The sequence below is a fragment of the Zalophus californianus genome, chromosome 3 (genome assembly GCF_009762305.2).
Source record: "Zalophus californianus isolate mZalCal1 chromosome 3, mZalCal1.pri.v2, whole genome shotgun sequence".
Lineage (NCBI taxonomy): Eukaryota > Metazoa > Chordata > Mammalia > Carnivora > Otariidae > Zalophus > Zalophus californianus.
The window spans coordinates 73,013,593-73,041,156 of NC_045597.1; the positions used below are offsets into that span (position 1 = coordinate 73,013,593).

Here is a 27,564-nt window from a genome sequence, read left to right on the forward strand (position 1 = left end):
CTGAAAATTTCTGTGTCGGGGAGGTATGTGCGCTGAGCAGAGAGCCGAACTGTAGTAGAAGGACCTTGAGTTCACGGACTATGATTTATGCACAGCGCGGGGTATTTAATACATTCCGATTTCACCTTTTTTCTTACTTCACCTGATATCTTCTCCATAAACATCAGCTGACTGTCTCCCACGTGCCCAGCCTTTGCTGGACATGCGGCCGAGATGGTTGATTACCCTGATCTGCCAGTAGCTGCCCATGTTTCAAGGAGCAAGTTCATAAAAGATGCAGGAGGAAGGAATGAGCGTGGACTGTCATCTGTGTTTTCTGCTCTCCTTTCTAACTCTTGTCCTTTCCTCCTCCCTTGCTATTCAATTAGCTGTTGTAACTGGACCAGTGGGGCTTCAAAGCGAGACAAGGCAAAGCTATATGTTTCTCTTCTGAAGAAAGGTAGTCAGGAAAGAGCTTTTCCAAAAATAGGCATTTCTTATTTTGTACCACACAAATAAGACATTTAAAAATTTTTCAATTTTGGGATGGCATCTTGAGTCTGAGACATGATGACCTTTCTCTATTTGTCTTGCTTGAACAGAGATATTTCTGCACAGTATCTGTCTAGATGACAGAAGCTGGAAGCTGATATTCTCAGGTCAGCCACCCCAGGATTTTTCTCACTTTTGACTCCAAATACTGAGCCACCACTCTTGGTAACTGTGATTGTATCTTTAGGGTTGGTGGTAAACTACCGCTGAGGTTTTATGATCTTCATTTGGAAAATCAGGATAACTTGCTAGGAAATACCTAATTGAATACTCTGTGTGGCCTATCATCCTCAGACATGTTGGTCAAGTGACTTCTTTAAATGAAGGCAGAGACGTTTCACTGTGCTCCCCGCTGAGCAGGGGCTGCTGGGAGGAACGGAAGGACATATTTGCAGTCAGGATGACTTTGTCACAGGGGAAAATTGCATTTTTCATCAGTAGCCCGCCCGGATGCAAAGGGGAGTGGGAGAAAAAGGTTGCAAGGACCCATCACGTGAAGAGTTTGCACTGGATGATCTCCAGGAACTATTCCAGCTCAAAAAACAGTGCATCACTGTTTTTAAGAAAGAGCCCCCAGTTCTGGTGTTTTCAAAGTACGCTTTTGAGATACAACAATTCACCCATTTAAAAGTGTACCATTTAATAGTTTTCAGCATATTGACAGATACATGCAGCCATCAGCACCATCAGTTTTAGAACATTTCATTATCTCAAAAAGAACCCCTGCACACTTGAGCTATCACCCTTTCTCCATCCTTAGCTCCCAGCCTGAAGCCACCACTAATATATTTTCTGTCCCTATAGATTTGCCTATTCCAGATACTTAATAGAAATAGAATCAAATATGTGGTATTTGATTATTAAATATATAAGTATATTGATGGCTTTTTTCACTTAGCATGTTTTAAGGTTTATCCATGTTGTGTTGTACCACGTATGAACATTATCTCTTTTTGTTGCTGGATGATATTCCACTGTATGGATCTACCACATTTTAGCTACCCACTTATCAGTAGATGGACATTTGAGTTGTTCCCACGTTTTGGCTATGACATTCATATACAAGTTTTTGTGTGGACATAAGTTTTCCTTTTCTTGGGTAGATACCTAGTGGAAGAATTTGCTGGGTCCTATGGTAACTCAATGTTTGACCATTTGAAGAAATGCCAGACTGTTTTCCGAAGTGGTTGCACCATTTTACATTCCTATCAACAGTAAATTTTATTTATTATTATAGCCATCCAATTGGATGTGAAGCAGTATCTCGTTGTAGTGTGCATTTGTATTTCCCTGATGACTCATGATGTTGAGCATCCAGTCGTGCGCTTATTGGCCATTTGTGTATCTTCTTTGGAGAAAGGTCTATTCAGAGCATTTTTCCAGTTTTTAATCGGGCTATTTGTCTTTATTATGAGTTGTAAGAGTTCCTCAATTTTTTATTAATATTATATATTAATATATTTTATCTAATTATATATTTAAATATTTAATATCATCTAAATATAGAGTGTAGTGACATGTTACAGATATATATATGTCTAGATTTTAATGTATTCTGGATTTGTATAAATATATACTAGATATTCTAGATACAAGTCCCTTATCAGATATATAATTTGCAAATATTTTCTCTCATTCTGTGGGTTCTTCTCACTTTCTTTGATAGCATTCTTTGAAGCACAAAAGTTTTAAATTTTGATGAATTCCAGTGGATCTATTTTTTTTCTTTTGTTACTTGTATCATAGTAAGAATCCAGTGCCAAATCTGAGATCATGAAGATTTACCTCAAGGGCTTCTTTTGAGAGTTTCATAATTTTAATTCTTACATTTAGGTCTTTGATCCCTTTTGAGTTAGTATTTGTGTATGGTGTGATAGAAAGGTCCAGCTTGATTCTTTTGTATGTGAATTTACTCCAGCACCATTTGTCGAAAAGCCTATTCTTTCCCCATCGAATGATCTTGGCATCTTTGTCAAAAATCAACTGACCATAGACTCATGGGCTTATTTCTGGATTCTTAGTTCTACTCCATTGATCTATGTGTCTGTCCTTATGCTAGTACCACACTGTCTTAATCACTGTTGCTTATAGTTTTTGTGGTAACTTGAAACTGAGAAGTGTAGTTTTACACTTCTTGTGTTAAATATATTCCTAAGTACCTTTTTCTTTTTGATGGCTGTTATAAATGGAATTGTTTTCTTAATTTCATTTCCAGATTGCTCATTGCGAGTATATAGAAATATAATTCACTTTTGTATATTGTTCTTGGATCCTGCAATCTTGTTGAACTTATTTGCTAGTTCTAATAGGGTTTTTTTTTTTTTTTTTGGTGAATTCCTTAGGATTTTCTATATACAAGATTATGTCATTTGAAAATAGAGAAAATCTTACTTCTTATTTCTTTTTCTTGCTCAGTTGTGCTGGCTAGAATGTTTATTGCATTATTCACGATAGCCCTGGAGCCTCTAGTATAATGTTGAATAGAAGTAGTGAGAGTGGACGACCTTGTCTTGTTCCTAATCTTAAAGAGAAGGCATCCAGTATTTTGTCATTAGTATGACATTAGCTGTTAGGGTTTTTTTTGTTTTTTTGGTTTTGGTTTTTTTTGTAGATTTCCTTAACAGGTTGAAGAAGTTCCCTTCTATTACTGGTTTGTTGAGTGTTTTTATCATGAAAGGGGTTTGGATTCTGTCAGATGCTTTTACTGCATCTATTGAAATGATCGTATGCCTTTTGATTTTTATTCTATTGATATGGTATATTAATGACATTGATTTTTGGATGTTAAACCAATCTTGCATTCCTGGAACAAATCCCACTCAGTCATGGTGTATCATTCTTTTTATATGTATTCAGTTTGCTAGTGTCTTGTTGAGCTTTTTTGTATCCACATTCACAACAGATACTGATCTGTGGTTTCCTTGTGATGTCTTTGGTTTTGGTATCAGACTGCCCTCAGAATGAATTGGGAAGTTTTCCCTTCTGTTTTAGAACAGTTTTTGAAGAATTGGTATTAGTTGTTAAATGTTTGATAGAATTCACTTGCCATCTGGGGCCTGGGCTTTTCTTTGTGCGTAGTGTTTTGGTTACTAATTCAATCTCTTTACTTATTATAGGTCTATTTGGGTTGTCTGTTTCTTGCTGGGTTAGTTTTAGTAGTATATGTCTTTCTAGGAACCTATCCATTTCAGGTTATCTAACTTATTGGCACACAATTAACAATATTCCTTTATAATGCTTTTTATTTTAGTAATGCTGGTAGTAACGTCTCCTGTTTCCTTTCTGATTTATTAATTTGTCTTCTCTCTTTTTTTCTTGTCTTGTCTTGGCCTGTCTGCTTAAATGTTTTCCAATTTGTTAATCTTTTTTTTTTAAGATTTTATTTATTTATTTGAGAGAGAGAACACGAAAGAGAGAGCAAGCGAGCACGAGCGGGGGGGGGGGGGCGGGGAGAAGGAGAGGGAGGGGGAGGGGGATGAAGGGGCAGAAGGAGAAGCAGACTCCTCGCTGAGCAGGGAGCTGGATGCAGGGCTCGATCCCAGGACCCCAGGATCATGACCTGAGCTGAAGGCAGACGCTTAACCGACTGAGCCACCCAGGAGCCCCATCCAATTTGTTCATCTTTTCAAAGAACTAGCTCTTGGTTTCACAGATTTTTCTCTATTGTTTTTCTGTTCTCTACTTCGTCCATTTCTACTCTAATCTTTATTCTTTCCTCCCTTCTGCTTCCTCTATGTTTAGTTTGCTGCTCTTTCCCTAGAGTTCTAAGGTGGAGGAGTGGGTTATTGACTTGAGGTCTCTCTCCTTTCTCAGTGTAGGCATACAGCTATAAATTTCCCTCCAGACAGCTATAAATGTTAGCTCCATCCCGTAAGTTTTGGAATATGACATCTTCATTTTCATTCATCTATTTTCTCATTTCCCTTTTGATTTCTTCTTTGTTTCATTCACTAGTTAGGAGGGTGTTGTTTAATATGTGGGCTTCCCAAGTTTCTTGCTGTTACTGATTTCGGTTTTCATTCTAATAGTCAAAGAATACTCTTTGTATTATTTCTGTCCTTTTAAATTTGTTGATGTTTGTTTCATGGCCTAGCATACAGTTTATCCTAGAGAACGCTCCACGTACACTTGAGAAGAATATATAGCCAGCTATGATGGCTGGGGTCTCTTATAGGTGTCTCTTGGGCCTCTCTGGTTATTAGTGTTGTTCACGCCCTCTATTTCCTTTTTGATTTTCTGTCTAGTTGTTCTGTTGAAGTTGGGATATTGAGATCTTCATCCATGATTTTTGAATGGTCTATTTCTGTCATTTCTGTCAGTTTTTGCCTCATGTATTTTGTTACTCTGTTGTTAGTTGCAGATGTTTATAATTATATTTTCCTGATGGATTGGCCCTATTCTTATTATAAAATGTCCCTCTTTATCTCTAGTAACATTTCTTGTTTTAGAGTCTATTTTATCTAATATTAGTATAGCCACTTCAGCTTTCTTATGGTTGCTCCAAAGCTCTGCTTTGAATTTTCATAGACTTTGATGGGCACTGTAAATGAGTGAAGAAATTACCTCTTTCCGCCCCCCATCTTTCAAATGAAATATTTTACCAATCAACCAACTCTCCTTGAGCACTAAGTATGGTCCCCAACACGAAAACCTGTGTGACGTGAAAACTCTTGGGTCTAGATTAGAACCCTTTCATGGGATTGGTTCATCCTCTTCACTTCATCCTCAATAAATTAAAATCACATCCTCCTCTAAAATAACGAGGAGTCCTCATGACCAGAACTTAGAGGTAAGAAACTGAAATTGAAAAGGAAATCAGGAAAAATTTTATTAAAATCAGAGGACGATGAAGGTTTTAGGAAAAACATGCTTACTCTTGAACTCCTCCTCAAGTCAGAAAAGCTTCCCCGAATTCTTTGGGTCGTTCACTTGCCCCGAATGCAGTGGAAGAACCCCCAAGTGCTGCTGGTGGGAAATGGCGTGGAATGAGGATGGCATGCTGGGACCCCTGTGTCTGTGGGGCTTACTGTGCCAGAGTGAGTACAGATTTCAAAAGGAAAAAACACATTTAAAAAAACAGATGTAACACCACTCAGAGCAAGGGTCCCTGTTTGATCTTTCCCTGAGTCTGAGCCCACTTGTTGTCCTGGAGGAGGACAGCCCTGATCCTGCCATTGGAGGAGAGCACCTCACATTCTGGGCCAGTTTCCTGTCACTGCTCTGAGCTCTAGGAGTTCGGAGAGGGGAGGGTGGCGTGACCTCTGCCTAGTTGGGTGTTGGCACGAGGCCCTGGTGACAGTGTGTCTGCGCTGTGAGTGTGCCGACAATCTTGGGAGCAGCTCTTCCTCGCTCAACAACCAGCCAATTTGGTCTCAGGAAACCACTCTGCAGCGCTGGCTGGGTTCAGAAGTCATTTTTAATTTTGTGACAAAGACAAATGTGTCCTATGGGAGTAGTAAGTGGTTTTACTGGTGATATTAATGGAACCGTGACCTCTTCTGTATCTATGGTCCTACAAAACAAAAAATGTTTGTATTATAATATGTCAGGCAAGTTCATTCTTAGCTCTTCCTTGAAGCAAATTGTAGAGGAAGTATACTATTAATAAGCCCAGAGCATAGTGTGTGTGTGTGTGTGTGTGTGTGTGTGTGTGTGTGTGTGTGTGTACCCACAGTCATAAGCTCATTTGCAAACACAGTGGATTTTAACCAACTGCTGACTTGATACAAATGATGGACCTTGAATTGTGTTGGGATGGACACAATTCCCTGAAGTTCTGAACAGAAGTGCGGTGGGCCCAGGGCTGATATTGGTATTGGCTTGTCAAGGCCAATAGTTGTAGTCAAATTCAAGTGTTGGGGGGATCCAAAGTGACAAAGGGAAAGGATACATTCAAAGGCAACATGGAGTTCACCTCTTCTGTTTTCATTTGGGATGGGAATTCATTAGCCTAGATATGACTACACTGATGTTTACTATTTCCTGCCCAAACATTTTATGCCAGTGTCCTTTGTTGCAAATAGTTGCTTAAGGAGACAGTAAATTAAATGTGAAGGATTTACAGTTTAGTTACATGAATTAAACCATTTCCTGGTGTTTGTGTTTACCTTGGGACTCACAAAGAAGACAAAAATATAGACTCACAGGAGGAAGGAAAGGAATGATCAAATCCCAATGGTTTCTGCCTGAATGTCTAGCTCAGCAACTTTATTTAAGGGAGGAATTTTGTGCTGATAAGTGAATCTTTGTCTCTGTATAATTAACTTTTCCTCTCTGAATATGTTACTATACCCCCTGAGCTCTCCTAATAGACATCTAACTATTAACTGTGCAGTGTGAATGTCTCATTCTATTGGGCAAAACTAAAGTAAATCAAATGGCAGAAATGATCGTTTTCCTCAAGTAAAAATGGATGCTGCTTTATAATCTGAGACTTAAATTTAATAATTCAAAATATTATAAAATAATACATGATCATTCTAGAAAATCTGGCAAATATATAAAAAGGTAGATAAGAAAATAACAAAGCCACTACTCAAACATTTTAGTGTATTTTTTTTCTATGCCATAGATGAATATATAGTTAGAGCTTTTATAGTTAAGATCATGGGTATAATTTGTGATTTTCATATATCCCAATCCCCTCTCTCCATAAGTTCAAATCTCTCATAAAAATAAGAAAAGTAAGAGCCAGCACATATCCAGTATTAACTGTCTGCCAGGTACCATTCGAACCACTTTACATATATTCCTTCATGTAACCGTCATAATAGCCCTTTGAAGTAGATTTTGCAAATGAAGCACAGAGAGTAAAATGATTTGCCTGAGGTTTCACAACCAGTAAGGGGGAGAGCCAGGGTTCCAACCCAGTTTGTAAAGTGTGAGCTCTGAACCCCCACCATCTGCTGACACCCTCTGACTCAGCCTTTGTAACCGCCCTGTCCCCAAACCTACCCTCACAGCCCTGCCCCTGGGTGATTGTCCTCTTCTCAGAATTCCTCTAATACTAGACAGTATGACAGGGCACATCCTTTCCCCACTGCGTGTGTGAAAATCAGGCTGAGTCTCTGAAGAGCAGTTGCCGGCTACAGCCCTTATGGGGCTGGGGGCGGGGTGGGGGGAGCTCCCGCCCTGAGGGTGGTACCGGGGAAGAAGGTCAGGAGACACTGGCCTCCAGGCCTGGCTCTGCTCACCTCAATTCACGTATTTACACCTCTGTCTTATCTGTAAAAGGACAGAGTTGTTGGATAGCCCTTCATCCACTTTGTTAGGTCATTCATTCATTCACTGACTACACGTCAGACCGAGATGCATCCAATCTGTCTCCTCTCCTCTAGGAATTCATCAGCCAGTTTGTAGCCAGAGAAGTAACCTGCCGGTTCAGTGTAGAGTGTGTGAAGTGTTGTTATTGGAGAATGTTGGGGGTTTGGGGAGGGCCCCTAAGGTGGGCTGGGGCGGAGAAAGGGTATAAGGAAGGGGCTGGCCTAGCAAGGCTTCCCAGAGGACAAGGAGGAATTCTGTGTCTAGTGTGTGTCGAATGATTCCTTCTTAAGCAGGCTACACCAATGTTACTTTTTTTTTTCTTTTGGGATTAAAACTACAGGAATTTATTGTCTCACATTCTAGAAACTAGAGGTTGAAATCAACGTGTCAGTGGAACCATGCTACCTCTGAAACCTGTAGGGAGGGGGCGCCTTCTATGTCTCTTCCTACCTGTGGTGGTTGCTGGCAATCCTTGGCAGCCCCCAACTTGCACCTCATCACTCAGTCTCTTCCCTGTGTGTTCATGTGGCTTCTCCCCCCACCCCCTCCACGTCCGTCTCCCTGGGGCCATCTTCCTAAAAAGGCACCAGTCACTCTGGAGTAGGGACCCACCCTACTTAACTGAGAATTCCATAAGCAATGACTCCATTTGACCCAAATGAGGTCACATTCTGAAGTACTGGGGGTGAGGACTTCCACATTTTGGTTTTGCGGGGGGACACAGTTCAACCCACAGCAACTTCATAGCCACCATCTAGTCCAGGCAACCGCTGCCTACTTACTGCTGTGTGTCTCCATTCAGCGTCCGGAGCGAGCTTCCTAAAGTACAGCAAGCAGGTGGGGGGACTCGTTGGATCTTTCAGGTCCAGATGGAGAGCGTTAACACCAGACTTCTTTCCATCTGGGTGTCTAAGGCTGAAGCCGAGGGCAGAAGATGGGAACACAGTGCCTCCTGAAGAGATCATGAGTTGTCAGTGGGTCCCTGAGGGTGAGGGCATGGTAGGCTGTTCGAATGTTCCTAAAAGATCTGATGCTCATTCTGGTCCCCAGAGGAACCACAGAGAAGCTGAACAGGTGGTTTGAATCCTTTTGGCCTCTGAGACTTGGCCAGATGCCATCCTTCTGAAGGGTGGTATCTTGGTGATTATTTAAAGCGTTTTCCAGCCCTCTCTGCATGCACTGGGACATATTGTGCTATTAGTAGATACATAGTACATACTAAAGAAATCTAATATGCCTAGGAAATCAGTGTGGTCCTCAACACTGCTTCTCCAGGCTTTCCCCTGGCCCTGAGCAGCTCAGAGCTTCTCACTCATTATTAGTGTGCCTGTGGTGGGGTGGGGGGGGAGGTCTAGAAAACCTTTAAGTCGGGCTTCTGTCATTCAAATGCTAATCCTCTCTCCAAATTGACACCTCTGCATTACCTCTGTCTGCTCCAAGGTCAGCTGACCATTGCACCCAGGGCCCTTTGACTCCTTACAAAGGCTCTGGAGGGCGCTTCCTGAGGCATTTAGCATAGCTGTGGTAAGAAGTGTATGCAGAATATTCTTTCTTTCTCCCTGCACTTTTATGGCTTTTTGCAATAGTGACCTAAACCCACCCCACCCCCACCCACCCCACACATCACAATTGCATTTTAGGGCATGAGGGGCAATCTGACCCAAGGTCAAGACCTGAATAAGGAATTTGGTTTATTACAGAAGCATTCTGTTTTGGGGCAAAAACAGAGCCAAATTCAGAGACAAGAATGTGAACTTATGGATTATATTAAGACGGACCCGTGTCAGTGACCATCCCGCCTCACCCAGCTACGGTGTCTAGATGTTGTTGATACAACCATTTATATATATATATACATATATATATATATTATGTATTTTTCATTTTCTTCTCATTCAGATACAGGTAGACCTTTCTTAGAGATGCACAGTGAAATACCCGAAATTATATATATGACTGAAGGAAGGGAGATCGTCATCCCCTGCCGGGTCACGTCACCTAACATCACTGTGACTTTAAAAAAGGTAAAACCGAGCAATGCTTCTCTCAGAAAATCTTTACTGCAAGTGAGCACAATGAATTTCAAGTCCTTTTATCTCTCTGGAATGATTTTCTCACAGACATTTGGGCTGCTCTGTGGACTTTTCTGGAATATCCTTTTACTATAAAGGATAAGCGCTAGAAGTCATACCCAGGCATGTACTTAAATGAAATACCATGACAATGTGGTGGGCATAAATCTGTGTGAATATAATGAAAGAACAAAAATCATGCAAAATTGCCACAAATCCAAGTGTTTGCAAATGTGAAGAAAAAAAATGTTGCTTATACAAAGTAATAGCTTGGCAAGAGAGTGGTTACTCTAGATTTTTGCTAAGGACAGAACTGTGAGACAGGTGCCTGTGGACCCACCACCTTTAGTTTGGGTTGTGAAGTTCCTGGGAACAAAAAGCTTATGTCCTGCTGGGCAGCCAAACTTAGCTGCTTAGGGAAAGGGAAAAAAAGGGAGGTGGGGGGGGGGCAAGAAAGCTACACATGACATTTTTTTCTTCGGATCAAGTTGTAAACCATGCATGTGGAGAAAGAACAAGATTTGGGGTGGAATCTAATAAAGATAAAAACTAAAATGTGACATTCTAGCTAATTCATTGGTGCTAAGAGTTTGGGAACAGACTAGGGTGAAGAGGTGGACAAGCACTCCCCAAATGGAAAATGGTGGTGAGTCCTGAGAGCTTTGAGCTTTAAGAGGAAAAGTCAAGCCTTTCTCGAGGCAGCAGGAACCACCACCATCAATCACCCTGTAGGTACTCACGAAGTGTTTGGTGGTCGCAGTAGTCGAGTCTGAAAAGCTTGGAGGAATTTCCAGTATCACTAGAGTCCTGGAATATGATGGGGGTGTCTCCCAGTCTTCTTCCCTTGAATTCACTTTCCTACATTACTGATTCGATTTAAGCCCTCAGGATAGTCCATCAGTGACAGGCTTTAGCTTCCGTTATATCTATGTGTCACTGCCAGTAATTATAAGAGCATTGTATTTCAGAGCTGGAAGCATCAGAGGAGTTTAAACCAATGGGTGGAAGGAAAAACTGAAATTCTGGGGGAGTTGGGGACCTCCCAGACCACACTGGGCATTGGAATCTGTATCTTGACCTCTCCTTCCGTGCCCTTGCCACCTTGGTTGATGGTTTAGTTTGCACAGGAGAAAGACCAGAGTGGTTAAGAACAGAGCCCCGTGGCACGCTGCCTGGATTCTGATCACCCAACCACTTAACCTGCGGGACAAACTGGCAAGTTATCAAAACTCCCTCCACCTCAGTTTCCTCGTTGGAGAGATGGGGTCGCACCCACCTCGCATGGATGTTAGGAAGTAACTGAGGTGATACATAAAAAGACCTTTGAACAGTTCCTTGTACAAGCTGAGCCCCATTAAGGGTTTTTATTTAGCTGTTATTATTTATCTAACAGCTTAATACCCAAAACTTGATTTATTATCAAGTGATATTTATTATCAAGCGTGGTATCCACTCCTCTTAGTCTGAGGTAATAATCACTGTGTGATTACTGTGGAACATACCACGGGGCTGCCTTTTTGTTCTAGTGCAGATCATTTGTCTGTTGTAAGGAACAGTCCCACATTCCCCCCTGTAAAAATATGAGGGGGGGGAGCTTGTTTTCACTGTTTTTCTACCTAAGCTCTATAACAGACATGAGAGGGGGAGAGAGAGAGGGAGGGTGAGAGGGAGGGAGAGAGAGAAAAGCACACTGTTCTAATAGGGATTTGGGTTTGCCCCATATATATGGAAACTATTCGAACGTATCATGTATATGTTTGTCACCCTGAAGTTATAAGATCTTTTCCACTTCTCCACTTCTCCTTTTGTCCCTTTTAACCTGCTGTCCCCTTCCCTCTCCTTTCCCCCACCAGTGCTGGCGGAGCCGTGGTAAGCTGGAGACAGCCCCCCTGTCCAGTCCTTTCCCTCGGGGCTGCTCCTCTGCCTGCCTCTCTGTGACACTCGTAGGCACCGCCACAGCTGATGAGCTACATGGTCTTCTGCTAATTTAGCTCTCATCAGCTCGGAACAAAGCTTCTTGGTCAGTAGAATCCTACTGGTGGCTGTAGGGGCAGATTAGAGTAAGCGAAACTTCCTCTGAAACCTTAAAGGAAACTTTAGTGTATTTCTCAGTTGTGCTGAGGAAGTCCATCAGCGAACCTTTCTTTTAGATTCGGCACATGCTTGTGTTCACCGGTGTTTAAAGCATCATAGATCTCAATCCCTGACTGAAATTTGTTTGAGCTTTCCCCTTAATAATTTGCACCAAATTAGAGAAGGTTCTTTTCCTCCCACTGGAGATAAAGCCTTCCTAAGCCTGCAGATAGAATCATGATTTACTAGAACACGAAATGCATCCTTCACTTGCTTGCAAGTTCTTCATAAACAGGGTGCAGCTCATTTCAAAGCCGTGTGACACTCTGGTAACACAGACAGATGCAGACATGCTCACTGGGAGAGGGCGCTGGTGACGTTTCCCAGAGGAATTTCTGCCATGGAGTCGCAAATCCCGGCCAGATTAGCTCCTTCAACAAGCAATATAAATAAATGATAAACAGATAAGCGATGCAAGGTGCACTTTTTAGAAGAAGATGAAAAAGATCTGAAACATCTTCCGGGCAGTTTGCCCTTTCCTTTTTAATCTGTTGTGGGAAGGTAATCTGATTTTTTTCTTCCCCCCTTTTCCAGCAGGGCATAAGCCATAGTGGTTGTCAGAGATGCCTCTGAAATTGGGCTGGCAATCTGGCATCAGGGGAATTTGGCTGGGCCAATCAGTGGAGCAATATCCCCTTTATAAAGGCTCATCCCAAGGCGGATTGTTTATATGGTAGTCTTTAAAAAATAAAATTCTTGGCATCCAGCGGAAGGCATAAGGGAAAATCAAATCATGGATTCCTTTCTTCTGTTTGGACTCAATGTGTCTGGGAATACTTCTAAGAATGTGAGAGCACTTCACTCACGACAGCGTCTCTGGCCTCCACATCTGTTTGCAGCTGTCTTCACTATTTCCCTGGAGTTTCCCCTCCCAGAGGCAGAGTCGAGGCCCTCAGCCTTCCCAGAATGATAACCCCAGCAAGCACCAAGTGAATGCTATGAATCTCAAAGGACTGGGAATTCTTTAGAGTCCTCTGAAGACAGCCACCTCTTTACTAAATCATGAAAAATGGGAGGACAAGTTATGGCTTGTTAAAAGCTCCAGATGATGAGGCCCAGGAGGGTAACCTGGCGGGCCCAGTGGAAAAAGTCCTAGTTGGTTTCTCTGTGGAGTCTCAGGCCAGTCTGTTACAAGGATGATTCCCAGAGGCCAAGTGATACGGGCTCCCAATGCAAATCTGACATGGCAGCTAGGTCTATCCCGGGTGGGTGCAGCTTGTTGCCGAGGCTGATAACGAATTACCGTAATTACTGTAATTTATTATCATAATCTATATCTTGCTCCATGCAAACAAAACTAAAGAGCCCATGATGACAAACTAGAGTTTTTACCTGGACCATTTTCATTTTCAATGAAAACTGTTTGCGCAAATTACGAGGGAAACGGTATTGCCACAGTGCTAGTACGATTTTCTTAAAACATCTTTTTTATTTTTTTTTTTCCCTTTTCAGTTTCCCCTTGATACCCTGATCCCGGATGGAAAACGAATAACCTGGGACAGTAGGAAGGGTTTTATAATAGCAAATGCAACATACAGAGAAATAGGGCTTCTGACCTGTGAAACAACAGTCAACAGACATTTGTACAAGACCAACTATCTCACCTATCGACAAAGTAAGTGACGTTCCAGAGGCATGAGCGCAGACCAAAACAGCACAATGCAGGGAAACCTTGATTTAAAAAAAAAAAAAAAAAACAAACTCATTTCTTATGCTTGCAGCCAATACCATCCAAGATGTCCAGATAAGCACTCCAAGCCCAGTCAAGTTACTGCAAGGTCACACTCTTACCCTCAACTGCACTGCCACCACTGATTTGAACACGAGGGTTCAGATGACCTGGAGTTACCCTGGTGAAGTGAGTGACATTTTTCTCTGGCTTCTGGAGGGTAGTATTTCTTTCTGGCAAGTGACATGCCACTGGGTTTTTGAGGTGGGGCAAAATCAGCATCTTCTGACTCGCGTGGCAGTTTGAGTGAACAAGGAAGCTGTGGGTGCGTTTCGGGGGCTTCCCTCGTCTGATGTTCCGTGTGTGTGCATAGATACGGTCTTTTGATGTCTGGAGGTTTTGTTTTGAAGTATACAGGCTGGTATTTCTATTGCATGATTCCGGGTGGAAAAGGGGATTGTTTCATCCTTGGAAACTGTTCTCTGGGATTTAGAGATGAGAGGGAAATTTATCACTCAATGCCAGGCAGGGCCTATCTGTGGTAAGAACGACAACAAAAAGCTGTTGTCAGCGCGTTAATTTCAGATACCGGCAGACAGCGAGGCACCTGATTGGAGCATGTTTGGAAAAGATATTCCAAGCCAGCCGGCCCGTATCCCCTTTGTTCAGTGACAAAGGAGCAGTGCTGTCCTTCAGAAAAAATGAGAGGAATGAAGACTGAGTCAGGGCTCCTTATTCAGACCAAACGTCCCTGCAAACAGTCATCGTTTGCAGGCATGTAGATGGGGAATCGATGATCAGCTGTTGTCACCGCGGCCCCCATTGGCTGGGTGGCAGTATGACGGATGGGGCATATCCCAGGCCCAGTCGTGCGTTCGGTCATTCAGTTTGCGCAATCACAAAGGTTACCGATGATTAAATTTTATGCTGAAGATTAATGCGTCAGCCCCAAGCTACTGTTATTTCTCATCAACATTTCTTGCCATGGAAATAGAATAACTTGGCAACCAAAAGATGCAACAAGTGCGCTGTAGGAACACATTAAGGACTCATCAGTCCTATTTTCTAGAAAGTGATATTGTTTCATTTAAATAACAATGCTATGACTTGCAGCAGTTGTTTCTGGGTTTTGATAGAAGTCAGGTATTCTCAGTAAACTCCAGGAGGGAACAAACTCTTATCCTGTTGGTGGCTCTACGACAAGATGTGATAAAACATCTACTGACCGCCAGTTACCTTTGAGAACGGCGCTGTCCAATAGAACTTTGTGTGATTGAAATATCTTTTCTGACTAATACAGTAACCACTAGCCACAGGTGGCTAATGAGGGCCTGGAATGTGGTTCCTGTGACTAAGGAACTGAATTTCTTATTTTAACTTTAACAGCCACATGTGGCTGGTGGCTACGGTGCCAGACAAAACAGTTATCTGAAACCCAGGATCAGCTGTTTTCCAAAGGCAGAAACAACACCAGTGTTACTCAAATTTGGGAAGGGAAGAGTTCTCCCAGGGAGAAGACGGAAGTAATACCTACAGAGAGTGGCCGAAAATCCCTCAGGCTGGCATTTAAGGGACTGCTGCTCTGATTTTTGATGGTGGTGGTTGACATCTTCTTTCTGGTTACTGCTGAGAAGGAAGAAAATGGCCTACCCGTGTGTCTGTTCCAGCAGGGCAATATAAGGACAGGTGGTAGAAGTTTCATAAATGTGGCACAGAGGAGAGCTAAGTTCAAGACCCAAAGACCAGTACTGTACTGCTTTTCAATGTCTTTTTTCCATGCCTCCTCACGGGGAAGGATGGAGAGGGAGAAATAACATATTATGTGTTATAAAATGTAATGCTAAAAAAAAAAAATGAGAGAGGGGGAAGGAACAATGGAAGGAAAAGGCAATGTGATCTCATCTTCTCAAAACCAGGAAGGAGGCATTGTGACCACTTTACACTGCTGAGCCCCAGGGCCTGCTCCTGGTGTGCCCTGAGGCAAACACAGGAGGACGTCCCACCACCACCACCACCACCACCACCACCACCACCACCATCATCAGAGTGTTGGCTACGCTTGTAGATGGCTTTGCATGTCCTCAGATCCATTCAGTGTGATTTAGCAGAAATTGGTAAGCCTTGCTCAAAATAGTGAAATGATGAAAGCAGGATTATTACACCTTAGTCTGTGTAGCCGGGACTCATGATTTTTTCCTTCATTTCCAGTAAGGGAGCAAAAGAAAACTCACATGGTGATTTATTAGAGAAGCAGTGTCATGAAGCCAGATACCAAAGATACTTATTGCCTGAGTTAGCCACATCTATGCCCAGAGAGCTGGTTACTGTTTAGAGAGGTGTGTGCTGGAGAGAAGGCACTAGATTTACACTCCAAAGACCTGAGTTTCCTGCCCACGGTGGCCTCTGACGCTTCAGCCTCTTCATCTGTAAAAGGGCAGTGATGCTGCCTATTTCATTGGGTGGTTGTGAGAAACTACTGAGTTAATGTACACGAAAGTCCATCTGGAGAAGATGATGTGCTAAATGAGTGCCCCCATGGCAAATGTTTGAAACGCATTGAGACACAGTTTGAGTTTATAAACATCTTGCTGTTAGGTGGGTTTGCTTCTCAGCGTAAAATGTCCATCATCTCAGTAATAATCTGAGAAATTTGAGCATGAACAATTACTACTTCCACATTTGCTATACATTTTCTTTCTAGACAAAGAAGAGAGCGTCTATAAGGCAACGAATTGGCCAACGCACTTCCATTGCCATTGTGTTCTACAGCGTTCTTGTTATTGACAAAGTACAGAACAAAGACAAAGGACTTTATACTTGCCATGTGAAGAGTGGCCCGTCATTCAAATCTGTTAACACCTCAGTGCATATATATGGTAAGGCACTTGTGCTCTGCTTTCTATCTTCATGGATTTGGGGCGGATTCTATAAAAATTTTTTTTTGGCCAAGAGGTACTCTATCATGAATGATACAACTTGATTCCCCTCCTCCTGCTGCCAAAAAGCAAAACGCAGTAAGTGTTGTTTAATACTTTCGAATTAGAGCATCTTTTCCTTGCCAGTTTATTGTGGTGAATAATTCAGTTAGATCATATTAAATTCTTTTTTTAGTATTCCATATAAACAAGACAGAAAAATATGATAGATTTACCTTCATTTCTCAGGTACTGCTGTGAGTTAGAGAAAAATGTGGTGGGATAAGTTATTTAGAATTGATGTGATTTTATCCCTGGTTTTACCCTCATGAAATCCTAATATTGTTGCTTAATGCCAATAGGCAAATTCTGTAAAGAAAATACTTAAACCTCTTTAGAATCCTTAAAAACCTTATTTATCTTCACTGTTGAAAAGAAAAACAGCGAGAGGCAGAAACCTGGAACAGTCCTGGCAGTGGACTTAGATATTCTTTTGATTTTGTCCAGTAGGGTTTTTTTTTTTTTAATCAGATAATTTATTTTATGGTGTCTGAAGGAACTTTCTCCCATCATACTCATGTTGGGCAGGTAGATTTTCAGAAGTATCTCTACTTTTCTGTGATGTGACACGGATATTTGAGATGGTCCATTCTCTGTGGCTCTGCCTCTGTTTTTCTGTTTTACTCGCAACCCTTTCATTTGAATGTACTTCACCAGTTAGAGTGCTTCTGAATTATTTTATTCAGGGCTCAATATTTGGGCTCACTGATAGGCTTGATCAGAGTTCAGCTCTGTTTGTTTATTGCTTGCGCCCTCCTTCTAGGAGGCAGGAGGTTGGGTTGGTGTTGTTCTATTTAGATAAACATGGCCCTTTCTAATCTCTTTTTTATCATTCTCCTTTCAAAGATAAAGCATTCATCACTGTGAAGCATCGAAAACAGCACGTGCTGGAGACCACAGCTGGCAAGCGGGCCTACAGGCTATCTGTGAAAGTGAAGGCATTTCCCTCGCCAGAGGTTCTATGGTAGGACCATAATTATTTTCCTATCAGTTTAAGATATGCTTTGTAAGTAAGAAGATGCAGGAGCCCAGTGACTGGAATTCCTGAAAAAATATCAAGAGAAGTTCCCCAGACCGTGGTGGAAAGCCAAGAATCGTGTTGATTTCTGGGGCGGGGAGCAAGCAGAGAGACTGGGCTGGAGGGGAAAGGAAGCTGTCCCAGGATGGGGCAAGAGCTGAGGTGTTTTGAGTGCTCGGTTCAGTTCAGCCCTTCCCGTGCTGTGACTAAATTTCTGCATCTCTAAACCTCCCCATGATGTCAACATCCTTTGAATGGGAGTATGTTGGGCAATGAGTAGGAAGCATCTTGAATATGTAACATGCTCTATTAACCCTGAAGAAGTGGGCCCTTGTAATGAGGATAATAATTCTTTTATTATCTGAAAATAATTCTTTTATATACAGCTGGGATGAAAGTTCCAGGCTTGTTGTAAAATTAAACAAACATTAATAGAGACAAGACTTATTCAGTCACAGGGGTGGAGGAAAGGACCTACTTGAACTAATTAAGTTTTTTTTGGCTCAAAGTTTGCATATTCAGAACCTCCTGAAGCAGGTTCTTTTTGTTAGTATAACACCTGATGTAAAACAATGTAATCTGTTTATAATCTGCAGTCATTTTGTTAAATCATTTTTAAATGCCAATATCTTTGGCTCAAACCATTACATTTTAAACAAAAGAGTACAGTACAAAACCGATTAGGAAAACAGCCCGTACAATATAGAAACGGCGCCATTGTAGAATCACCTCCACCAGACCTTATTTTGCTTTCACTATCATATGATTGCAGTGTTTGTTTTCAGTTTCCTCAAATAGTTAATAGGGAGTTAAAGAGAAAATTAAACTTTGTGCTATGCCCCTTCATGCCGTCACAGTAGAAGAGAGATTTTTTTGTTTTGTTTTATAATGTGTAAAAGGTCCAATAGTAAATTTCCTGTGAGTGTACATAATTCCTTAATAGGAATTTAATCACTCCAGGCAATACATTCCCTCTTTCAAAAGGGTCTGAGAGTATCCCCATCTATTAAACAGTGCTAATTTCTTTAGTAACTAAGCAGCTAGGACCTAAAATGCATACACAATAAATCATTCCCTGTTTGAAAACACTGACTTGTTCATGAGAAATAAAGTAAATTAAGATGATATCTGCAGTCATAAAATAGAGCATAGTTATTTCAACTGCTTTGGAACCGAGCCCATTAGTGATGGGTATTTGCTTATAGGACAATGTAACATTTGCATGGATATGAACTAATACCATTTCCAGTATTAAACCTTCATACAGAACACAATAAGCTCCTAAAAGATTAAAAAATGCCCAGCTAAAGTACTGTGCAATTTAATGAAATCATAGACTTGTAGCATTAAATCTTTGAGAAACTCTAGAAAATTTGGAGAAACTGAGGCTCACACGGACAAGTCAGATGCACAGCACAGAGTGGCAGGGCTGGGACAAGCCTTCAGGCCTCCCGACTCTCAGTTCTGTATGCAGCTGCATGGTATCTCGGCATTGATTCTATATTTAAAGTTAAAAAGAATTTTTTTTTTAAGTTTTGTACCTTTTGTTTGTGAGTTTTGTGCCTTAACTATTCTTCCACAGGGGAAAAAAATCTTGATAATCTTGATTTTACTATAGCTTATGAAAGGGACAACTGGTGTGACCATTTATACAACTAATAAGAACTCCACATGAGACCACAATAGGAAAGTCTATTTTTATTTTTATCTGGAGAAGTGATCTAGTTGATCTGACTTACAATGGCCCTTGTATTGCTGATGAAGCCTCATGGAAAACTGAAAAACATCTCGATGGGATCAGCCAGTGCTGCTGGGTGAATACTTAAGTCACGTGATGACCAGCATCCTTGTGGGTACCTTAAAACCATCGCTTTTCTTTCTTCCTTCAACGTACTTCTTCCTCCTTGCCAATAAATGTGAAGTATTTCTCCGTTTAAAAAACCACACCTGGCTTTACTGAAAAGTTAGTGTCTGTCTACATTTGTAAAGTGAATGTGGAGGACCAAAGGCTTGGAGCGGATCACCTTGAGCTCACAAATGTAAATGACAGTGTTAAAGTGATATCTGAGAGGCCTTGTGGAATGACTTCCCAATCCCACTCTTAACCACAGGTTAAAAGATGGGTTCCCCGTGACTGAGAAATCTCCTCGCTATTTGGTTCACGGCTACTCGTTAATTATCAAAGATGTTGCTGCAGAAGATGCAGGGGATTACACGATCTTGCTGGCCATCAAGCAGTCCAGTGTGTTTAAAAACCTTACCACCACTTTAATTGTAAATGGTAAGTTTGCTGTTCGTACTTTCTTCTGGTTCTGGCAGGGGTGGAGTTCAGGAAAATTTGTAAACCAGAAGTCAATGGAACAACATCAGCGAGAACACACATTTAAGTAATGATTTTTAAAACCACGTACACCCCCATCATACCAATTTCATGTCTGCTCGTTACCTTCCATAAGCAATACGATTTTTTTATCGTTGTAATCATGACGTACAAACCATGGAATCAATTTTTTACTGTTATCAAACACTTTTATTTAAAAAAAAAAAAAAAGGCTGTAATGACAACAGACATGTGTTGCTTTCCCCGACATCAAAACCAAGGAGAATGCGGGCCTTCATGTTGTAGCCCAGGAGAAAGTCACTGTACAACTCTTGACTTCTGTTCATCTCCCTTCCAGTGAAACCCCAGATCTATGAAAAAGCTGTGTCATCCTTTCCAGACCCAACTCTCTATCCCCTGGGCAGCAGACAGATCCTGACTTGTACCATTTATGGTATACCTCAACCTACAGTCATGTGGTTCTGGCGTGCCTGTAACCATAGTCACTCCAAAGCAAGGTAAGCACAGTTTGTTTCCTAACTTTCGAATACTTGCTATACCCGGACTCGAGATTCTTTAAGGGACACAGATGGAAGTTTGCAAATGGGATAGGCAGTTATATTTGGGGCGAACAAAGGCTTTCCCTCCCATGGGAAAAAGTTGGCAATATCTACTTGTTTTCCTTACTCATTTCTAACCATTTCATAATTTTTCTCTTTAGCTGATAGTTTTAGGAGCACAGGGAGAGAATCAAGGTCACCTTGTGAGCCTTTTTTGAAACTCAGTTGGAACTCCAGTCTTGTTTTCAACTGAGAACCTCCAGACTTTGGCTTGATCAGCTACAGTGGCTTTCCCATTTCTCATTTTGTGAATATTGGATATGATAGGAGATCTTCCCTGCCCTGGTGATCACTACCTGTCGTAGGTTTTGCTCATGCTCTTCCTTCATTTCCACCCATTTGCTGCCTCCTGAGAAGTCCTTCCTTATCCTCCAAGGCTTAGCTTTGCCAACTCTCCTGACTGCCTCATTCAGACTCCTTTCTCCCTCTTCAGTAGGAACCACGCCTCTTTTACACCTTGTTACTTTGCTGGGTTTGCATACAGTCGCATACATTTGTTTTATCTCTAAGCCCTGAGCTGATTGAGAGCACCTCTGTATCTTTAGGGCCCGTAGAGGCTTACTGTGTATTTGCTGAGTGGATACGTCCCTACCTTCTGGTCATTGTGCAGCATTTCCTTGCATCCTGTTGATGACTGAGTCCTGTTTGCTCTTTTCCCATTTTTGTTTAGTCTAGAGGAATGATGCTAAGGACAGTTCATGAGAGCTAATTTGAAGGACAGGAATAGAGTTGATAAGTGCAACAATCAGATATTATTGAGACCGCCCAAGAACAATCATTATGCCATAATATTTGCTTTGTTGCTTTTAATTCCACTTGTAGAGTGTTGGGAAAGTTGCTATTTAAAAAAAAACAAAAACAAAATTAGCTTGATAAAAAGTAAGACACAATTCTAGCATAAACAGAAGGGACTGCTTGATTTTCTGGATTCTTCCTGCCATTTCAACTCTTCATCTTGTGTTGTAATCTTTTGCTTAAGGTCTTTCATTCTGATAGTGAAAGCTACTGGTGAGTCCTGGGGTTCCCAAAAAGTAGCTATTTCCACACATGTCCCAATTTCTTGTGTGAATGTCATGTTCTAAGAATAGAAATATGGAGAAATTACAAATCTTGACTATCTTCTTTACCACTGTGGATACTTAACCCAAAAGAAAGTGAGATCTACTGAGATTTTGTATGATTTTGCTAATTTAGGGGTAGGCATCCATATTTGTGGATCTGTTCCCTTAAGGCCTGGATATTTGTGCTAACCTAACATGCAAATAAGTGAAAAATTACTAAATAATTTAAGCTATTTGGAGAAAAGTGTAAAGTTGAATTTTTGGGGAATAACATAGCCTTTTATAGATGTTTTTAATTTTTGTTTTGACAATAGCAAATGTAAAATTTCAATTCTAGGGGCACCTGGGTGGCTCAGTCAGTTTCAGGTTTTGATCTCAGGGTTGTGAGTTTGAGCCCCTCATTGGGCTCCAAGCTGGGCATGGAACCTACTTAAAAATAAAAAATAAATAAAAATAAAATTTCAATTCTATTTAGGGCAGAGCTAGGAACCCTTTTAGAAAACAGCAATTATGAGTGAGGGAATATAATGTTATAAAGTTGGGTTTGAATAATGCTAATAAAACATGATTTGGGGAATGAAGTCATTTGAAGTAAAACTTTGGAGGCATTAGCTCTCTTTTTCTGATTTCTTTGTGGTACATGGGATCCTTCTCCTGTGTCACAGAGTAAGTTTGTCAAGGTCTGTAAAGATGTCTAATCCCTCTTCTCTCAAGACTCAGAGCAGTGCCTCAGATCTTCAGTAAATGTTTGTTGACCATCTGACTTATTCTCTGATCAAGGCTTTTTTTTTTTAACCAATCACAAGACAGATCAGAAATGAAAGTGTTAACTTTTCCAGTGATGCTTCATTAAAAATATATACGTTGTTGCTTGAAATTATCTGCTACAAAATGTGCATATCCATAAGAAGTTTGTTGTTTGTGTTTTTTCTAAGTCAACAGACCAAGTAGCTTACATGTGCCAGGCCCGAATTTGGTGCTTGGTGGTTAAATCGGTACTTTTAACTTAGAAATAGTTCAGAAAGATATACAGGACCTTTGTGAACTAGGACATAAATAGAATAATTCTACTTCACCCTGTCAGAGAGATAGGAGCTAAAATTGACAAGAGAAATGGAGCCTTCTTTAGTTACTAGAAGTTTTCAAATATGTCTTTATATAAATGTATTTTATATACTTAACACCTAGATTCCATTGTAGATAGGAATTTTAGTTAGTGACATTTGAATAAAGGGGGGGTCTATTGCATGAATTTTTAAAATTTTATTTTGAGTTACATAGTAACATATTTGCATGGTGGTATCTACGCATGACTGTCAAAAGAGGTTAGGTGGTTAATATGTCCATATTACTCGTGAATATATAGAATAATTCTTGGTATTTAAATTTTAGGCTCTAGTTAAAGGACATATCTATATATGGACACAACCAAAGCATTAGATTAGTTTTGAGGTTTGAATGTGTTTAAGTAGCTCAAACTTATTAATTGGTTTAATATAGCCAACTGGTTAATGTATCTAAGTTAAAGAGGTTCAGACTTAAATTGCATGGTTTTCTGGAGTCCAGTAAATACATAAGTATATTTTAAAACTGTCAGAATTATTGCTCAACTAGTTTACCTTTGTGGAAAATAGGAACCATAAATAAAATTAACAGAAATTTCCTCCTTTAAAAAAAACCCCTGTGATACACTGCTGAGCTAGGTTTTAGCTATGCTTCTGATTCACCTAGAGTTTGTTCTTATGAAATATTAGGAATAAAAGAAAGGAGGAAAAAGGTAGTTACTTTTCAACTCACATTCCTAATGAGCTGAGAGGAAATATGGCAGAATCTTTTCCCCTTTTACTTTTCTGCACATTTGGGTGGTAACGCAGTGGGAGAGCTAGAATATTTCTTTTGAATTTTTAATAGCATTAAAATAACTTATCAATGCCAAATGAAGTGGAATTTTCGATTTTTCCTCATCCTTAGCAACTAGCAGAGACTTCTAAATAGATACTCCTAAGCTTGTTCCAGATTAGTGTGGGCATAACCTAGGGAGTATGCATAAGGGTAGTTAAGCTCAGAGTGCCTTTCACATGTGTGTAGTTTACAGCTTCTGTTCATATAAAATACAGATAATTACACACGCTTCACAGAGACAATATGAGGTTCAAACGAGGTCATATGTTTGGGAAAGGTACGGAGTGCCACTGGAAGACAAGGTTGTGATTATTGCTAGCAGTGGGATAAAATTGTCTAAGGCTCCAAAACTTTTAAGGAACGTGAAAAGAATTTTCTGCCTACTATAGAGCTAGTTTCACAACAGTGACAATTTTTAACCTAACCAGCGCTTCTGAGAGATGAACACAAGTTGTGGAAAGTAAAGTGTGATTTTGCTATGCTTGAGAAATAGAAATGTAGTAGGTGTGGGCTGTAGAATTGAGGAAAACATAACACGATTTTTCAGAAGAAGAGAAAGGAAGGAACTACAGATGAGTTAGGCAGAAGCAAAAGCAAGACGACAAAGGCTGTGCAGCGGGGGACTAAAGTAACGATCCCAGTTTGCGCAGCCTGTCTCACTCACTCGTTTCCTGTCATGGGACGACGTGGCTCTGACCTGTGGGTTGGCAAAGGCCAGAGTGGGGCAGAGTGGGACGTGGTAGAGCTGATTCCTCTTGAGGGAGTCCACAGTAGATTCTAGAACTTCACATCCCCCTTGGATTTTGAAGCACTATGTGGGACCTGCCCATGCAATGAGCGGGTCTTGCTCCCATGGTCCTTTGCTACATATCTCTCTGCCACGGTGCTGGTTCTGTCTCACAGGGAATAGTGTGCATGAGGTTGCCCACTGTGTGGAGCTTGGTCTCTAAAGGAAAGAGTAACAATCTTGGACTGGAGGGAAGGGACCCCTCTTTGGGAAATGGAGGACATGGATTTGGGGGCCCTAGCAGGAAACAGGGAATGGACAGCCTTGGCATGATGCTGGTACTCCAGATCACCAGTTACATTTTTCTCAGGAAGAGTCTGAGATGTTGCAAGACTGCTTTTACTGATGCAGGCTCGAGCTCCCAGAAGCCCTGCCAGTAACTGACTGGAGAATATCAGGCCTGGCTGGGTCATTTGCTCCCCGAAAACAGGGGGGTGGTGAGTGGGCTGAGGCTGGCTCATCCTTCCTGATGCTCGCTGTTAACCCATTAACATGGCTCCGCTCCCTGTCTGTGCCCAGAGTCTCCCCCGTTGTTTCTGAAGTTGTGTTGTCTTCTTTCTAAAACTAAGGCCTGCTTTTCACACGTTCAACGTGTCTGGGTCTTTTCTCCAGGGAGGGTGAAGTGGCCTGTGGCCACTGATTTCTGCAGCTTTGTTTTTAGACCACATGCTCTTTCCGTCACAGGCTGCTTTAATTCTCTGTCCCCAGCTAACTGTCGAGGTCACAAATAACACTGATAGATGATAATAGAGTGGCCTTTAGTGGAAGAGGCTGTTGAGTGTATCGAGTTCTTTGTGAAAAATCTCATTTTCTTCATTGGCTCTCTGTGATGACCAATAAAAATACACAGAGAGAAACTTCGGCTACTCCTGTTGCGTTCACATTGTTTGCATCTTACAAATGCATGTTGCACATCATCAGTGTTCAACCCAAATATACTGTCACCCATCTACTTATCGCACCGACCGTGTGCAAAACAAAGATACACACCATTGGCCTTCAGCATGTACGTTTTAATGCTATAAGAGCAAACATAGCTGGTCGTTACTTATTTTCTTTGTACATGTACCTGAAGAATATCTATTTCCCAGTCTCAGGGATAGAGACCTGGGAAGCAAGGAAGTGGGTTCTATTCTTGGCACAGGCCCTGACATCTGTGTGACCTTGGCCAGTTATTTAATCTGTGCTTCAATTTCCCCTTCTGTAAATGGTAACTGCCCTGCTTCCCCTTTCCTATAATACACAGCTATTCATGAGTGAAATGAGAAAATCACTTAAAATGACGTTTTCTTCATTCAGAAAAGCTTGAAATAATTTCCTAGTTGTTGCACACTGATATTTCCCTTCTGCTTCTTACAAATTATAAAGCAATTTGACCTGAGGATTAACTCTGAGGATCAGTGCCAAATTCACTGAAAAAACCAACCTGTGAAAGCTGAATGGTTGTAGAAAAGCCTTAACGCGTGTATAAGTATGTATTCTGTGGTACAGAACTGCCTCAGTAATTATATTGCGAGTAATCACCCATTTAAAAAAAAAAAACAACCCTCTGCTCCTGCATTGCTGGTGTCAACCCACATTTTCTTCAGGGCCAAGCTGGACTACCTTTGCTGGTCTTGGTCCAACCCATCCAAGCAAAGGCATTATCGTTCTTTGCCCAGTTAGACCTAAAACCTCGCTTGCTTTATTTGATCTTTCGCCAATGAGCCCCTTCAGAATGCAAAAAATGTCACTGGATTCTCGAGTCATGGCAGGTGAAGGGGGTAGAGTATCCTGTATTACTTTCTTAGCCAAAATGGGGGATTTGCTAGGAAAAACCCGATAGGCGTACGTGGAATTTCAAGGGACTGCTTCCAGAACTCTAAAGCCGGTCAGATCTGGAATCACAAATAGTTACAAGCTTTAGAAGTTTAATAGGATGTAATCATTCCCACCACACAATTTGACATCCCATTTCTGAACATTCTTCATCTACCCAGCAGTAGAGGACAGGGGATTGGGTCTAGGGAAAGTAGACCACTCCAGGACCAAGTGTGGTTTGCTGGGCTTCTTGGGGGCATTGGGGCGGGGGGCGAGGTGGCCTACAAAATAAGGGAAGGCAGAGACATCTAGAAACTCTGAGAAGGGCTTGCTTAATTGCATCCCTCTATTGTTTACATCAGCAAATTGGCAAAGAAAGGAAGGCCTGAATCATTAGGGATGTGTGAGGGATGGATCATCTGAGAGAAACGTAATTTTACATACCCCACTGATGCACAAAACTAACAGGACCGAAACAAAACAATTGTTAATGGTAGTTAATTAGAGATGTACTCAAGGACTTAATTGACTGCCAGCATGAATGTCTGTTATTTATTTTTTTTGCTAAAACAATTTTATGTCCCATATTCTATCTACAAAATGAAAGTGTTAACAGTGTAAACATTTTTGAAAAAGTCAGCATTTCCTGGGGGCTAAATATAGGTCAGGTGTCAGAGGGAAGCATAATTTATGAAGTCCTTTTCTTTTGGAAATATCACATACTGCGTGTTTTAATATTTATCATATTCCTCCTAAGTGTACATATAATTTGTATCCATGTGTCTCTTGACATATTTTCTGTGCGGGGTACGTACAGGTTGGGGGACCCAAAGCAGGCATGCTATCGAGAATTTTAATTTGCCATACACAAAACCTTGAATCAAAATGGGGACTTTAAAGGAGATTCATTCACCAAAGACCACTTCAGCAGGACTTTGAGCTTGAACAAACAAGCTCAAATCAATCGGGCCATCTTCTTTAGGAGGCTTTCATCACAAGCAGAACGTGAATGTTCCCCTCCTAATGAGAAACTTCTTGCTTTCTGTTATATAATTGCTGGATGAGGAAGTACATGCTGCCCAATGTGAATGTTTGGACGAGGGCCCTTATTAATATTTCATACAAAGTCCTGAGAACAGAGCACGAGTTCATGTGCCAAATGCCTGTCTGCCACTTTTCTCTGCTTTGTGAGATTTTCCTCCTTTCCCTACTCCTCATGGTAATACAGCGAGTCTGAGGAATAATTGTTTCTAATGAATTAACTGTCTCCTGTAATTGCTATCAAACATTTCATTATGTGTTTAAATTAAACCAAAAGGCTGAGTCATAGGAATGGCTTTTTTTTAGGGATCTTTTGAGCAAAATTCAGTGTTGCTTCCCAGGATTAGGAATGCCAGAAGGTGGTGACACACA

The 27,564-nt window shown here is 41.2% G+C and overlaps 1 protein-coding gene across 4 annotated transcripts in view; it reads left to right on the forward strand.

Moving 5' to 3' along the window:
* FLT1 (fms related receptor tyrosine kinase 1) overlaps positions 1–27,564 on the forward strand; it is a 171,041-nt gene that overhangs the window by 39,468 nt on the left and 104,009 nt on the right. For all 4 annotated transcript variants that reach the window (XM_027590840.2, XM_027590841.2, XM_027590842.2 and 1 more), the window contains exons 4-10: positions 9,694–9,818; positions 13,452–13,614; positions 13,721–13,857; positions 16,370–16,544; positions 17,490–17,607; positions 19,773–19,942; positions 20,340–20,499. In XM_027590840.2, the coding sequence (XP_027446641.1) occupies positions 9,694–9,818; positions 13,452–13,614; positions 13,721–13,857; positions 16,370–16,544; positions 17,490–17,607; positions 19,773–19,942; positions 20,340–20,499 (1,048 nt within the window). The remainder of the gene's footprint in view (positions 1–9,693; positions 9,819–13,451; positions 13,615–13,720; positions 13,858–16,369; positions 16,545–17,489; positions 17,608–19,772; positions 19,943–20,339; positions 20,500–27,564) is intronic.